At 42.9% G+C, this 16,559-nt stretch overlaps 1 protein-coding gene across 5 annotated transcripts in view; it reads right to left on the reverse strand.

The window, feature by feature from the left end:
• Window positions 1-16,559, reverse strand: part of wnk2 (WNK lysine deficient protein kinase 2) — a 140,235-nt gene that overhangs the window by 89,782 nt on the left and 33,894 nt on the right. For all 5 annotated transcript variants that reach the window (XM_055647484.1, XM_055647485.1, XM_055647483.1 and 2 more), the window contains exons 2-4: window positions 9,454-9,626; window positions 6,159-6,379; window positions 3,663-3,820 (exon numbers count right to left, since the gene is read on the reverse strand). In XM_055647484.1, coding sequence (XP_055503459.1) covers window positions 3,663-3,820; window positions 6,159-6,379; window positions 9,454-9,626 — 552 coding nt within the window. The remainder of the gene's footprint in view (window positions 1-3,662; window positions 3,821-6,158; window positions 6,380-9,453; window positions 9,627-16,559) is intronic.

Below are 16,559 nucleotides of genomic sequence, written 5' to 3' on the forward strand. Positions count from 1 at the left end.
ACCATTGTGAGGGGATGTTTTGATGTTGAAACTATCTATTACTGTCATGTTGTATTCTTTTTTAATGTGCTGCATGGCAAAAAGAATTTCACTACACCTAGGTGTATGTGACAAAATAAATTTGAAATTTGAAATTTGATTTCCTTATGTTTTGCCTGCCTTGCCCTTCACTCCAACAGGAACGTGCATGTCCTGGACTCTTGTCAGCACACTTGTAAAAACATCTCACTTTCCCAATTTTCCTTCTCTTTCAAACAACATACTCCAAAATTTGAGCAAATCCCTCTCTCATACTCTCAAAGTTGGCCTCGAAATTTAGGATTTTAACTCATGGACCCTCTCTGAACCAATCCATAATTACCTTAAACCTAATAGAACAGTGGTCGCTGGTCCCAAAAGGCTCATTCAGGAACACTTCATCCACTTGCCCCTCTCAATTTCTCAAGACTAGATCAAGCGTTGCCTTCTCTCATGTAGTGCCCTTTACATATTGCTGAAGAAAACTTTCCTGAACACTTGACAAATTGCACACTTTGGCTCCCTAATCCATCTAAACCTTTTACGTTAGGATTTTCCTAGTCAATATTGAGAAAGTTAAAATCCTCTGCAACTCTTCAACTTGGCAAATTCAGGGAACTAAAAGCCTGTGTGTACACCTTCCCCACATTTTAATCTTTTCAACCCATTTTGGACCCTTCCAAGGCCAATATATTCTTCACAAGACGAGGTATCAAACCCTGAATGCCGACTCCAGTTACGATCTGAGCAAGGCCCCATATAAGAAGAATAGAATAGAATAGCCTTTTATTTGTCATTCAGACCGAAGTCTGAACAAAATTTAAGCAGTCATACATACAATAAAAAACAACAATAAACACATATTAATATCCACCAGTGAGGCCACCAACATCTCCTCACTGTGATGGAGGCAAAAGTCTTAGGTCTGCAGTCTCTTCCCTCCTCTTCTCCCTCTGCGCTGAGGCGATACCCCCCCCCCCGATGTTATAATAGTCCCGCGGCTCAACACCGCGGCCCGGGGTGGTCGTAGCTGCAGCCCACCCAGACCTGCAGACGAAGCCGCTGGCCCGCGGCCGAACCCCGGACTCAGGCCACCACCGCCAGAACACCGTCCCAGCCACCCTCACGTGAGTAACTGTCGACTTCAGCCTCGGGCTGGGCCGCCCCGACATGGGCACCGAACCTCCCCCGGGCTGGTCCGCCCCGACATGGGCGTTGCTCCTCCCTTCGGCCGGTCCGCCCCGACATGGGCGTTGCTCCTCCCTACGGACCGGGCCGCCCCGACATGGGCGTTGCTCCTCCCCTGGGCCGGGCCGCCCTGACATGGGCGCCGAACCTCCCCCGGGCCGGGCCGCCCCGACTCGGGCGTTGCTCCTCCCCCGGACCGGGCCGCCCCGACATGGGCGTTGCTCCTCCCTTCGGCCGGGCCGCCCCGACATGGGCGATGCTCCTCCCTTCGGCCGGTCCGCCCCGACATGGGCGATGCTCCTCCCTTCGGCCGGGCCGCCCCGACATGGGCGTTCCTTCTCCCCCGGGCCGGGCCGCCCCGACATGGGCGTTGCTCCTCCCTTCGGCCGGGCCGCCCCGACATGGGCGTTGCTCCTCCCTTCGGCCGGGCCGCCCCGACATGGGTGTTGCTCCTCCCTTCGGCCGGGCCGCCCCGACATGGGCGCCGAACCTCCCCCGGGCTGCGAGCGCCGCACCTCCCCGAGCTCGGCCGCTCCGACGGGAGCCTCGTTCCATCTCGGGCTGGCCGCTCCTCTCCTGTGCCGGACCGCCCTCACGGGAGCGAACTCAGGGCGACTCCTGACGGTCTCTGCCTCCGGAGCCTCGAGGTCGCCAGCTCCATTTAGCCGACAGAGGCAGACGAAGGGGAATACAACAGAAAAGTCGCATTCCCCCGCAGGGAGAGACTGCACACCCCGTTCCCCCCCCCCCGTTCCCCCCCCCCCCCCCTCACAAAACACCACTAAAAAAACAAAAACTAGACTAACCAAACAAAATAAACAACACAAAAAACACAAAACAAACAGGACTGCCGATGAGCCGCTGCAGCCAGAGCCGCGCCGCCACTTCCGGAAGCACAACTTCCTCTCTTTGCATTTGAACACATGTGATTATCACTCACACCATGTTAAGGTTATGGAGATGTAAAATGGCAAAACAAACGTAGATATTTCATTAAATAATAAGACAGTTTAGGGAAATTAATGGTTGTTGGAGAAAAATTGCTTTCCTTCCCTTAAATTCATGGTAAAACTAAAGAGGCTGTCCCACTGCGGTGACCTAATTGGCGAGTTTAGGAGAGTTTGAAAAAATGTCATGTAGAAGACCTCCTTCGACTATGTTGAAGACTAGCTTCGACTAGTTAAGATTAACTTTGGGAAAATTGGACACCGAATAGTGGAGAGTGAAGACGACCTCCTTCAATCTCCTTCGACCTCCCTTCGACTATGATGAAGATTATCTACGACTACCTTCGATCACCTTCGATTACCCTCGATTACCCACGACTAACATGCCGACCTACTACGACTAAATCTACGAGTAAAAAAAAAAAGTATTGATTTTTTCCATGGCGACCTTTTTTTATTCGTGGGCATTTTTCAACATGTTGAAATATACGCCGCGACCTAGCTGAGACCTTGAGTACAAGGGGACTACTCTCGAGCATGAAGGAGAGTTACAAAGACCTCTTACGACCTTGTGTCGACCATGCTGCGAGTACGAGTCAAACTCGCCAGAACTCACGGATTAGGTCGTCCAAGTGGGACAGCCCCTTCAATTATAGGCATAACGTTGCTAAATAAAGAGCTCATTAGATTGACTGACATTGAGATGGATCTAAAACTTGGGATAACAAAGTGAGTCCTCAGTAGACAAACAAAATAATCAATGACCAGAAACATTTATTCTGTTTCTTCCTCCACAGAAGAAAGGAATGCCTGACCTGCTATTTCTGACAATTTCTATTTATATTTCAATTCAATCTGCATTGTTCAGCAATCAGTGGAAAAGTAAATGTTTTTCTTCCACAAAATGTATGCTGAAATTAATGACATATTTTGGAAAATTCTGAAAAGTCAAGTTTATATTACACCAGTTCTTTTTCTGTCCAGCTGTGTTGTATGCAACATGTAGAACCTGCAAATGAAATATAATGTTTTTCCACACACTGAGAAATGGTCGATGATATAAAAGAAAGCAAGGTTATTATTTTTTAAATTAAAATTTAAATTATTTTCTAAAATGCAGCATTATACAAGTTCATATGTTAAAAGACAATTATGTCTTTTGAACTTCCAAGGTCTAATAAAGTGTAATGCTTCAAAACTGCTATTCGGCTGTTTGACACTAAATCCAGCATTACAATTTTAAGGCAGAAACAAAACTAGAGACTGCAGAAACAAAACTTAAGAATTCTTCTTGTGGTCCTTGTTTAAAATCCAAATCATTTTGATTTAGATTGTAATTGTGTTGTGGAAAAATATTGATATGCAGCACAAACACTTGCCACATGGGTGAGCAATGTGTGCCAATCTAACTAAGTAATTAGTATAATTAATATAACTAGTGTAAACTAGCCACTAATTAGCTTGCTAAATGACAATTAAGGACCATTTATGTGGTTAACCAACACTTACACTTGTAACTTTTCGATATATCTGAGCAGCATTCTGACATTCTGAGTATGGGTATTCTGAGGTAGCCATTTCCAACATGCACATTCCAAAAGCATACACATCCACAGATTCATCATAGTGTTCTTCATACATTTCTGGAGCCATGAACTCTGGAGTACCTAAGGACAATTAAAAGTAAACACATCATAGTAATAACCACTGACATTAGGCAGCAAATCATAAATTAGGGGCGATTCATTACCTGATACAAAGTTAATGAATTTGACAAAAATATTCTCACAAAAAACGAAACCTTTGTTCATATTTAAGAATCCTTAATTTTTCAAAAACTGTTTGAACATTCATGGATAACAGTGGACTCAGAGTGGCTGAATCCATTCAGGAATTTGCAAGCGTGAAAGATCCATCAGATGGTCAACTCTCAGCAGTTGACTAAAAAACTAAAGCTCCTAAAGTTTTTGTATTTTGCCAGAAAAACAAATTCTGTAAACTATGTTGAAATAGACTGCATTAAAAGTGTGCAAGTGGTAATAACAAGTTTCAATTTCATGGTCCTTGCCTGTTCTAAGGGTTACCATCAGCTGAAACTATCGCATTATTTTGCCTAAATGAACGCCAGGGTTATGCAAGGATTCTGATCCTGAGAACGGACCATTAACCCCAGGACCAAGATAAAAAATTGCCTTAACAAGTTGAGGTTTCTCTTCCTGACGTACTACTTAGTTTATGCTCAGTACTGCACCACGTCGCCCGTTTTCTATAGCCACCCACAGTTTTAGTTTAGTTTAAGATTTAGTTTAGTTTATTATCACGTGTGCTGAGGTACAGTGAAAAGCATTTTTGTTGCATGCTATCCATTTAGCAGAAAGACTATACATGATTACATTCAGGCTGTCCACAGTTTACAGATACAGGATAATGGAAATAACGTTTAGTGCAAGGTAATGTCCAGTAAAGTTGACTGGTCTCCAATGAGGTAGATGTTAGCTAGTCAGTGATAGGATGTTCAGTTGCCTAATAACAGCTGGGAAGAAACTGTATTTTATTGGTTTTCTATAATTCTTTCATTTCACCAAATATTCATACAAATATTATCCAGAATTAAATTTACAGAACATATACTGTATCCAGTTAATGAATATCACAAAACATTCATATTCATTAGTCTAATAAAGCATTCATTTCTGAATGTCAGTTGACACGGTAAACAGTTAAGTTGTAATTGTTTTAAGGGATACAGTAGATAGAAACATAGAAAATAGGTGCAGGAGTAGGCCATTCGGCCCTTCGAGCCAGCACCACCATTCAACATCCAGTGAATCCAGTTCCACGAGGAATGAAATCCTGAGGTCAGATGTTATTTATAGTTCCATTTTATAGTGCTTTCTTACATAGAAACATAGAAAATAAGTGCAGGAGTAGGTCATTCGGCCCTTCGAGCCTGCATCGCCATTCAATATGATCATGGCTGATCATCCAACTCAGTATCCTGTACCTGCCTTCTCTCCATACCCCCTGATCCCTTTAGCCACAAGGGCCACATCTAACTCCCTCTTAAATATAGCCAATGAACTGGCCTCAACTACCTTCTGTGGCAGAGAATTCCAGAGATTCACCACTCTCTGTGTAAAAAATGTTTTCCTCATCTCGGTCCTAAAAGATTTCCCCCTTATCCTTAAACTGTGACCCCTTGTTCTGGAATACTCCAGGTGTGGTCTCACCAAGACCCTGTACAACTGCAGTAGAACCTCCCTGCTCCTATACTCATGATAATGCAAGAAACAAAGAGCAAAGTGGAAGCAACCTTTCCCATCTTGAAAAACCCTTTAAACATTTGTGGTCAGATTGTCCACAGCTGGGGAGCTCCTAAAATTAAATTGCAAGAAACCTTCAACTTGCCCACATACAATTGTCTTTGAAATTTCTAAGTATGTGTTTTCATAGTTAAGGACTATTGGCTCTGTTGTCATCTTTTCCATCTGAGTGTGCCACTAACATTTACAAAAATTATGACATTAAACCACTGATTATGGGAATTTATAGACAATACAAGATGGATGAAATATCAACTAGCATTAAATATATGTAAAATCACAATCAACCACAATCTTAATCAATACCCGATTTATCATGAGTTATTCCGATGCCGATATAAAGTATGAATATAAATTTATAGAGAATGAATTTGACCAACCAAGCAGATTTCTCCTTCATTTCAACTGCATCTTTCAATAACGGTAGATATTCAGCCATATTTAGGAACTCCCAGAGCCAAAATCGGAACATTGAATGAGTCAAGACCTCAATGATTCAAGCTATCAGCACCAAGTATAATTATTGAATTACACGTGTGAATTTGATCAGTCCCAAAAGTAAATTCTTAAAACTCAAAATACATGTTATCTCTTAATACACAAAAATGTTGAACTACGATTCTTTTCCCCACCAAATTGAAATGGATTCATCATAAATCTAAAGGAATAGGCAAATATTTACCTATAACACTTTTAGCAAAAGAGGCACGCTTTAAAGTTGCAAGCCCCAAATCTCCTATTTTCACGGATCCTGTAGGTCCAGTAATAAAAATATTATCACATTTTAAATCTCGATGAATAATTGGCGGTGTCCTTGTGTGCAGAAAATATAGGCCTTTCAATATTTGCCGACACCAGCTTCGCATAACTTTTGTTTTCATCACTTTAAATCTTTTTAAATATCTGCAAATAAAGACAAACATTTTTCAGCAGAAGCACGAGACAAACATACAACTTAAAATATTTTAGAATTGCTCAGGAATCTTAAAATGTTCAACCAAATGTTACAAAAAAGTTCAAAACTTTAATTTTTGCTATGATAAATTAATTATTTCTTTACATATATATGCAGCCCGGCATTTTGCACGTTTCTATCACCATTTTAATTTCAGATTTCCAGTTTCTGCAGTTTGTAAAATTTTCAGATAAATTAATTTCACACACAACTTTCTGCAATATGCAAAATAATTAACAGAGAACATGAAATAATACAAAAGACGAACAAGGCTTTCTGCCCACAATGTCTTACACTTGCTCGCTTACAACATAATGCAAAGCTAAACTAATCTCATCCGTACCACTTGATCCATACCACTCCACCCCCTGCATTGTAGAAAACTTGTCAAACTGTTTCAATGGCAATTCTATACAAAGATAATAGTCCAGAATGATACTAGAAAATTTAATCATTTTCATCACTTTCTATAATTAGGATCCTGTGAATCGTTGAGTCTAAGAGGAAGGAAAAAAATGTTCATGTGATAGGAGCAGTGTTTGCTATTCAGCTCACCGAGTCTACGCTGCCATTCAATCATGGCTGTTCTATTTTTTCCCCATCAACTCCATTCTCCTGCCTTCTTCCCATAATCCTTGAAACCCATACTAAATCAAGAATCTGTCAATCTCCACCTTAAAAATACCCACTGACTTGTCCTCCCTAGCAATGAATTCCACAGTTACCACCCTTTGACTAAATAAATTCCTCCTCATATCCTTTCTAAAGATACATCCTTTTATTCTGAGGCTATGTCCTCTGTTCCTTGAATTTCCAGCTAGTGGAAACATCCTCACCACATCCACTTTATCTAAGCCTCTCACTATTCGGTAAGTTTCAATGAGGTCCTCCCTCATTCTTCTAAGCTCCACGAGTACAGGCCCAGTGCTGTCAAATGCTCATCATATATTAACCCAATCATCCCCGGGGTCATTCTAGTAAACTTCCTCTGGACCCTCTCCAATGCCAACACATATTTCCTCAGCTGAGAGGCTCAAAACTGCTCACAATACTCCAATGCAGTCTGAGCAGTGCCTTATCATGCCTCCGCTTTACATCCCTGTTGTTATGCTCTAGTCCTCTCAAAATAAATGTTAACACTGCATTTGCCTTCCTTACTCCCATTTCAACTTGCAAATTAACCTTTTGGGAATCCTGCACCAGCACTCACATGTCCCTTTGCACCTCCGATGGAAGGAAGGAAAAAAAATGTCTCCCTGATGCTTGAAAAGATAACTTGAACACTGTACAGACATCAAATCAGATATGCTGCAGCAGTTTCAGGATATATAATGAGGATACAGGTTACCCCACAAATTTACCTAAATAAACAATCAATCCACACCTTAGGGAGATAAGAGGTGAGACTGAGGAGTGGGAGAGGGGTGATTTAACACAACACATTTGGGTAACATGTATACCAGTTCCACATTAGGGTTTTTGAATTATTTTTTAAAATCAGATTGATACAAGAGTGACAAGCCACATGTGACCAACTTCTGTGCTTAAATGATAGTGATTTGATGATTGAAATTTATTTAGAGTAAAGAGTGGGTCGCCCTGAACCGGCTCCGTACAGGGGTCGGCCGGTTCACCCCTAACATGAATTGCTGGGGCTGTGTTCATCAGCAGCCTGCATGTGTGGAGCAGACCAACAAACAACGCAGCACGTCATTTTCGACTGCACTGTCCTCCGCCCCCCTGGTGGAGAGGTAGACCTTACGGCCCTCGACTACAGCACATTGAACTGGCTACAGCGCCTGGAAGGCGTTGTATAAACTCTGCTGCATCAAACGCAAGAAGAAGAAGAAGAAGTAGAATTTAAAAAAAAGATAATTCCACAATTCTTTCATCATTAAAAGGTCAGCAATTTTGTTTCACTTAAGAACTTTTGGAGCTGAAAACTGATCAATCTCATATACAAATGTAAAGGTAAGCATCAATAAGTGCTATCATTACTATGACTGGAAATGCAATCACAATGAAAATTAAAATCTTCAGTATTTGCATTCCTCCAGTGACTATTGTGGTTAATCGAATACTTTATCTAACATATCAACACTTTACATGCAATACACTTGAGGAAGCCACTGGGTAGAACATTCCTGATGCAAGTTCAGTTGCATGGATCCAATGATAAACATTTGCAATTGATTAATAACGTGCAGCTTCTATTTCCCCCCACACAGATCCTTGTTTAGATTTTAAACAAACTGCACTCCAGATGCAGTTCAGTACAAAAAGTACGTGACATGAGGCAGTTGTACAAGTCATTGGTGAGCTCACACTGGAGTACTGTGTCCAGTTCCAGTTGCCCAGCTGGAGAAAGGGTGATATTAAGTTGGAAAGGGTGCAGAGGTTGTTCACCAGGATGTTACCTGGGCTTACGGGTTATAGGGAGAGGTTGGATGGGCTGGGATTATTTTCATTGGAGCATAGGAAGCCGAGGTGACCTTATTGAGGTGTACAAGATTATGAAGGGCATAGATAAAGTAAAAACACAGTATTTTTCCAAAGGTGAGGAAGACTCTAAAACTGGAGGGCATAGGCTCCAGATGAGAAGAAAGGGGTTTATGAGAGGTCTCAGGGGCAACATTTCACCAGAGGGTCGTCTATATCTGGAATGATCTTCCAGAGGACACTATACAAGCAAATACAATTACAATTGGATAGATTAATTCTCATTAATGAATGTCACCCGGTTCCTGATTAGCCTCTTTTGCTCTGGTATTTAATTTAATTCACATGTTTAATCGATAATGTTTTATTATTAATGTTTAATGTTTTATGTGTCATTCTTAATTGTCACAGTATGTCATGTTGTCACGTGAACGGAGCACCAAGGCAAATTCCTTGTATGTGAACATACTTGGCCAATAAACGTATTCATTCATAAATGTATTCATTCATTAAAAATTAATAATTAAAAAGAATAATTCCTTTCCCAGCACCAAAACAAATATTTTCTTGGTGAAATACTTACGTTTTCAATGTTCCTGAGGTCATTAATTCAGTAACTAATACAATACATTTTTTCCCCTTCAGAGGACTTTCCCAAGAGTCATAAAATCGAACAATATTAGGGTGCTGCAATCCTTTCAGCATTTCTGCTTCTTCGCGAAACCGCTGACGCTCTGCCTTTGTAAGTTTTCTGTCCTGTCATGAAAGAAACATAAAACTAGTTAAATAAACAAAGTGAGGAATTATTGATTTAACATAACTCACCATGTAATCCCTTTCAGGAAATTAAATTATGTGCAGTATGCATATCATTTATGATAACCTCCAGATTTTGACTACATGATTACAAGTGCAAACTCTCTCAAATTTAAATGTCTGACTGTTTCAGTCAAGCTGTAAGCCATTGATTTCACCTGGCCTTCCAAAATGTCCCAAACCTCACCTCTCAGCAGATCTGCTAACCCCTACACTTACAGCAACTTCTCAAAGTTGGCACCTAATAGGCATAGAGGCTGGTCCCATAGATAACTAACAGTCAATGTCACTCTTCCCCTAGAAAACCCTGCTGCTACATTATCAGTCAGCTTGCAATGTTTGTGAAAGTCCCTGCTGTACTCACTCTATACTTATGACTGCGTAGCCAGTCACAGTGCGAACTCCATCATCAAGTTCGCTGACGACACCACTGTTGTGGGACGTATCACTGATGGGGATGAGTCATAGTATAGAAGGGAGATCGAGCAACTATGCATATGGTGCCAGCGCAATAACCTGGCCCTCAACACCAGCAAAACCAAGGAACTGATTGTGGACTTTGGAAGGAGGAGGAGGGGAACCCACAGCCCCATTTATATCATGGTTGAAAGGGTCAAGAGCTTCAAATTCCTGGGCGTGCACATCTCTGAAGATCTTTCCTGGTCCGAGAACACTAATGCAATTATCAAGAAAGCTCATCAGCGCCTCTACTTCCTGAGAAGATTACGGAGAGTCGGTTTGTCAAGGAAGACTCTCACTAACTTCTACAAGTGCACAGTAGAGAGCATGCTGACCGTTGCATCGTGGCTTGGTTCGGCAATTTGAGTGCCCTGGAGAGGAAAAGACTACAAAAAGTAGTAAACACTGCCCAGTCCATCATCAGCTCTGATCTTCCTTCCATCGAGGGGATTTATCGCAGTCGCTGCCTCAAAAAGGCTGACAGTATCATCAAAGACCCACACTCATCTCCCTGCTACCTTCAGGTAGAAGGTACAGGAGCCTGAAGACTGCAACAACCAGGTTCAGGAATAGCTACTTCCCCACAGCCATCAGGCTATTAAACCTGGCTCGGACAAAACTCTGATTATTATGAACCCATTTTCTGTTATTTGCACTTTTCAGTTTATTCATGTGTGTATATATTTATATTATGGTGTATGGACACACTTATCTGTGTTGTAGTAAATGCCTGCTATGTTCTGTGTGTTTAAGCAAAGCAAGAATTTCATTGTCCTATACAGGGACACATGACAATAAACTCACTTGAACTTGAACTTGAAGTCTGTCATTTGCATATTTATTAATTTCAATATTTAGAACAATAAAAAATTAAAACAATAATTTCAGATTTAATACTACATACATTTAAATACACAGATTGATAAAAAAAATACATCTATTGATGCTCCTGAACACATCATCAGTGATGTAACCTGGGGTTATTGGGTGTTTCGGGTCTTTCAACATCAGACACCCTCACCCAGGCGACTCAACTGTGGTTGATCAGACCATGATTTGTGTTCAGGTGGCATTTGCTCCTCCCCGTGGACCTTCTCTCCTGATCCAGAGTCATCTCAAGGCCTTCTCCGCTGCCTCTGTGGTGTTCTTGATGGCTCTGCTCGTCACCACTCCATTGATGCCCAGTGCACTCAAGGCTTTGTAGAGCGATTGCCCTGCAAAACCTCTGCAGCCAACCTCGATGGGCATACACCTTGCCTTCCAGCCCTGCTTACGGCAGTCTATGACCAGCCCTTTATACTTAATTGTATACATACAAGTCAGCGAGTTTAGTAAATGTAAATAACCTGAAATTGACATAGTTCCGTGAAAGTGGAGTTGCAGGTAGATAGGGTGGTCAAAAAAGCTTTGGGCACATTGGCCTTCATCAGTTAGAGTATCGAGTATGAAAATTGTGGCATCACGTTGCAGTCACAGAAGACATTGCTGAGGTCACATTTAGAGTATTGTGCTCAGTTTTGGGCACAGTGATATAGGAAAGAGTGTTGTAAAGGGAGCAGAGAATTACGAGGATGTTGCCCGGACTCAAGGGCCTGAGCTGTACGGAGCAGTTGAGCAGGCTAGTGTACCAACTTGTGTGAGAAATAGATTGGGTAAATGCACAGAGTCTCTTGCCCAGAGTAGGGAAATAGAAAACCTAAGGACATAGGTGTAAGATTAGGGGGGAAAAGATTTAATAGGAACCCGAGGAGTGACTTTTTTTTTTACACCACGGGGGATGGTTGCATGGAACGAGCTGCTGGAGGAGGTAGTTGAGAAAGGTACTATCACAACGTTTAACAAACATTTAGATAGGCACATGCATAGGTTAGGTTTAGAGGGAAGATGGACACAAAATGCTGGAGTAATTCAGCCGGACAGGCAGCATCTCTGGTGGGAAGGAATGGGTGATGTTTCGGGTCGAGGCCCTTCTTCAGACTGACATAAATAAGGAAGAGTGAAGGTGTGAAAACAGGACAAAGGGAATGAAGATCAAGGAAAATGTAGAATAGATCATCGTTGGCTGGGAGAAGGTAACAACAAAGCAAATAGAGATGTCGGATTCAGTAAGACTGGTCGGAGAACTGGGAAGGGGAGGGATGGAGAGAGAGGGAAAGAAAGGGTTACTTGAAGTTAGAGAAATTAATGTTCATACCGCTGGGGTGTAAGCTGCCCAAGCAAAATATGACCAGCTGTTCCTCCAATTTGCGCTGGGCCTCACTCTAACAATGGAGGAGGCCCAGAATTGAAAGGTCAGCGTGGATCTGGGAGGGGAGTTAAAGTGTTTAGCATCCGGGAGGTCAGGTAGGTTTAGGTAGACTGAGCAGAGGTGTTCAGCAAAACGATCGCCAAGTCTGTGCTAGGTCTCTCCGATATATAGGAGTCCACATCTGGAACAGCAGATACAGTATATGAGGTTGGAGGAGATGCAAGCGAACCTCTGCCCCATCTGAAAAGTCTGTGGTGGTCCTTGGATGGAGTCGAGGGTGAAGGTATAGGGACAGGTGTTGCATCTACTGCGGTTGCCGAGAAAAGTTCCTGGGGAGTGGATTGTTTGGGTGGGAAGGGAAGGTTTAGAGGCATAAGGACCAAACGCAATCAGGTGCGACTAGCGTAGATGGGGCATGTTGGTCGATGTGGGTATGTTGTGCTGATGGGCCTGTTTCCGTGCTGGATGACTCTATCATCTCAATCTGCAACATTTTTAAAATAGCAGTGGATCGAGCAGCATCTGGAGAGGGAAATGTACATTCAAAGTTTGGACAAAGACCCTAAAAGTCCTACCCAACTGTGCGAGTTCACCCAAGAGTTCTCCCGAGTTAAAAAAAAAATCAAACTCGTGGTAAGCACGTAGAATGAACGTGGCGGGTACGTCAGAATTCGGGACGTCTCTTAGCGCTAACGGCAGGTACTCGGGGAAACGTGGTAACTCGTGAAGATTTTTCAACATGTTAAAAAATGTCCACGAGTAAAATATACTCGGGATGGAAAAATTCGATACTTTAAGTCGAAAGTTGTATTTTATTTCAAAGTGGGAATTTGAAGATAGTGTGGCGGCTCTTAAGGGTCGTGCCATTATACTGCCGAACCCCTAGGCACAAGAGTGGTGCAGTCCGGAGACGGCCCGCAGCCGGAGGATTTAAAAGGCAGGGTTTGGGTGCCATCTTCCTCTGGTTTCGTCTTCCCTTCAACCGGGAGGAATACAATAAAGGTGCTTCTCAAACACTGGACCGTGCCTCCTTTTGAGACCCACGCACCACAATAGGGACAGAGTTGATAGGAAGGAAACGTTACAGCAGTTGAGTAAAAGATTGGTCCAATGGTAGGTTCGATGAAGATCAGGCGAAGGGGATGGGGGGTGGGGGAGTGAAGTATCTATCGCTTGGGACTTGCCTAAATGAGTACTGAGGTGGATTATCATTCCACACCAAATTTCTTAGACCTTTTATGCAATTATCACAACATTATACTGGATATGGATCAACGGACTATGTATGGTACATTAGTCCATTAGTAAAACAAATGTTCTTCTTTGAGTACTGTTGTTTCTGGGATGGGGTGACTGATTACAAATAACCTACATTCTATAATTTGTCATAATGTGGCTAAAACAATGGCATATTTTGTAATATTTATTGAGATAGAAAGATACAACTGGACAAAATATTACCTTGCAACATTCTGTATGTCGGATAGATATTGATTCAGATTCAGATTCAATTTTAATTGTCATTGTCAGTGTACAGTACAGAGACAACGAAATGCATTTAGCATCTCCCTTGAAGAGCGATATAGCAAACGATTTGAATAAATAATAATAAGTGTCCGGGGGGGGGGGGTGGTGATTGGCAGTCACCGAGGTACGTTGTTGAGTAGAGTGACAGCCGCCGGAAAGAAGCTGTTCCGCGACCTGCTGGTTCGGCAACGGAGAGACCTGTAGCGCCTCCCGGATGGTAGGAGAGTAAACAGTCCATGGTTGGGGTGTGAGCAGTCCTTGGCGATGCTGAGCGCCCTCCGCAGACAGCGCTTGCTTTGGACAGACTCAATGGAGGGGAGCGAGGAACCGGTGATGCGTTGGGCAATTTTCACCACCCTCTGCAATGCCTTCCGGTCGGAGACAGAGCAGTTGCCATACCATACTGTGATGCAGTTGGTAAGGATGCTCTCGATGGTGCAGCGATAGAAGTTCACCAGGATCTGAGGAGACAGATGGACCTTCTTCAGTCTCCTCAGGAAGAAGAGACGCTGATGAGCCTTCTTGATCAGAGTAGAGGTATTGTGGGTCCAAGAGAGGTCATCGGAGATGTTGACTCCCAGGAACCTGAAGCTAGAAACACGTTCCACCTCCGTCCCGTTAATGTGGATGGGGGTGTGCGTGCCGCCTCTGGACTTCCTGAAGTCTACAATGAGCTCCTTGGTCTTCTTGGAGTTAAGGGCCAGGTTGTTGTCAGCGCACCATGCTGCTAAGTGCTGGACCTCCTCCCTGTAGGCCAGCTCATCGTTGTTGCTGATGAGGCCAATCACCGTTGTATCATCTGCATACTTGATGATGGTGTTAGTACCATGTACAGGTGTGCACTCATAGGTGAAGAGGGAGTAGAGGAGGGGGCTCAGCACACAGCCCTGTGGAACGCTGGTGTTCAGGTTGAGGGTTGAAGAGGTGTGCTTGTCGAACCTCACAGACTGGGGTCTGTTGGTTAGAAAGTCCAGTATCCAGTTGCAGAGGGAGGGTCGATGCCCAGGTTACCGAGTTTGGTGATCAGTTTTGATGGTATGATGGTGTTGAATGGTGAGCTGTAATCGATGAACAGCATTCTTACGTAAGTGTCTCTGTTGTCGAGGTGGGAGAGGGCGGAGTGAAGTGCCGTTGAGATGGTAAATTGATATTGTAAAGTGGAACTCAGAAATTATGGGAGGATTACATAAAACTACAATTCAAAGGTAATGAATATACTGAGTATTCTTATTTCCATCATGAACATACAATAGTGATATAGGACACCAGGTCCTACTACGGTAAACTCACGAGCTACTACGGTATAATAACTAGGAGTTAAAAAGTATCAATTGTTTCCATCCCGAGTATATTTTACTCGTGGACATTTTTCAACGTTGAAAAATCTTCACGAGTTATCACCTTTCCCGAGTACCTGCCGTTAGCGCTAAGAGACGTCCCGAGCTCCGATGTACCCGCTACGTTTATTCTACGTCCTTACCACGAGTTTGATTTTTTTTTAAACTCGGGAGAGCTCTTGGGTGAACTCGCACAGTGGGACAGGGATTTAACAGCTCTCCTTTACTGCTTCCATCAATCTTCTTTAATCCAAGTACCCCACCATCTCCAGTTCAATCTTGCAGTTAAAATTCCTCATTCTCGGAATCAAAATGAATGCTTCCTCGAGCCTTTTTACGATGATCATATCCTTAAGTGTGGTGGACTGAACTCGATCCAGTACTTCAGGTTTGACCCAACCAATATTTTGTACGTTAAACATTGCTTTCCTGCTTGTTAAAAAAAAATTCTAGTATCTCAAATATATTTTCAACACAGCCACATCATCGGTGTCAATCCCTTGTCCAGCCTTGACTTTTCAAAACCAAACATTCACATTCCAAAACCATTCCTTATCCTTTCTACCAAAGTCCATCACTTCATACCTTCACTATTGAATTTCATCTGCCCATTGCAAGACTATCTATATTTTTTTGCAGTCTATAAATATCCTCCATCACATACTACTCTACAAATTTCATTCAATTGGTAATAAAACAAAGCAGCGATTCCAACTATGCTCCTGGCAAACAATAGAAGTCCCAAACTTTACGTCTGAAGAAAAAAAGGTATTTCCCACCTCTGTTACTTACCTTTAACAATTAATGCTGCTACTGGCTGTTTCTTGATGTTAACGAGATACTGTTCGATATCCTTTACCAAATAACCTCTGAACCATGTCAATAATGTGTACCCTGGCAGACCCATTGTTTCTGCTTGCTCCTATCCCACTGAATTAATTTCCACATAGCCTGACACCATCCTATCCCCCCTGGATCAATCCCTCCCTACCTATGTCCAAGAAACCTCACACGCCCTTTGTCTCTTCAATTACTTTCGTTTTCCACGACCCAACCTTTTCTATGGATGTTCAGTCACTTTGCACCTCCAAACCAACCAGGAAGGTCTTAAAGCCCTTCTTCCTCGACCGCAGAACCAACCAATTTCCCACTATCAACACTCTCCTCCACTTCCGCCAAATCCAAGGCATAGCTATGGACATTCGGGCCTGCCTCTTTGTAGGGTATGTTGAACAATCACTGTTCCAGGCATACACTGGTCCTATCCCCGAATTCTACCTCCGCTACATTGACGACTGCATC

Source organism: Leucoraja erinacea, chromosome 16, assembly GCF_028641065.1.
Source record: "Leucoraja erinacea ecotype New England chromosome 16, Leri_hhj_1, whole genome shotgun sequence".
NCBI lineage: Eukaryota > Metazoa > Chordata > Chondrichthyes > Rajiformes > Rajidae > Leucoraja > Leucoraja erinaceus.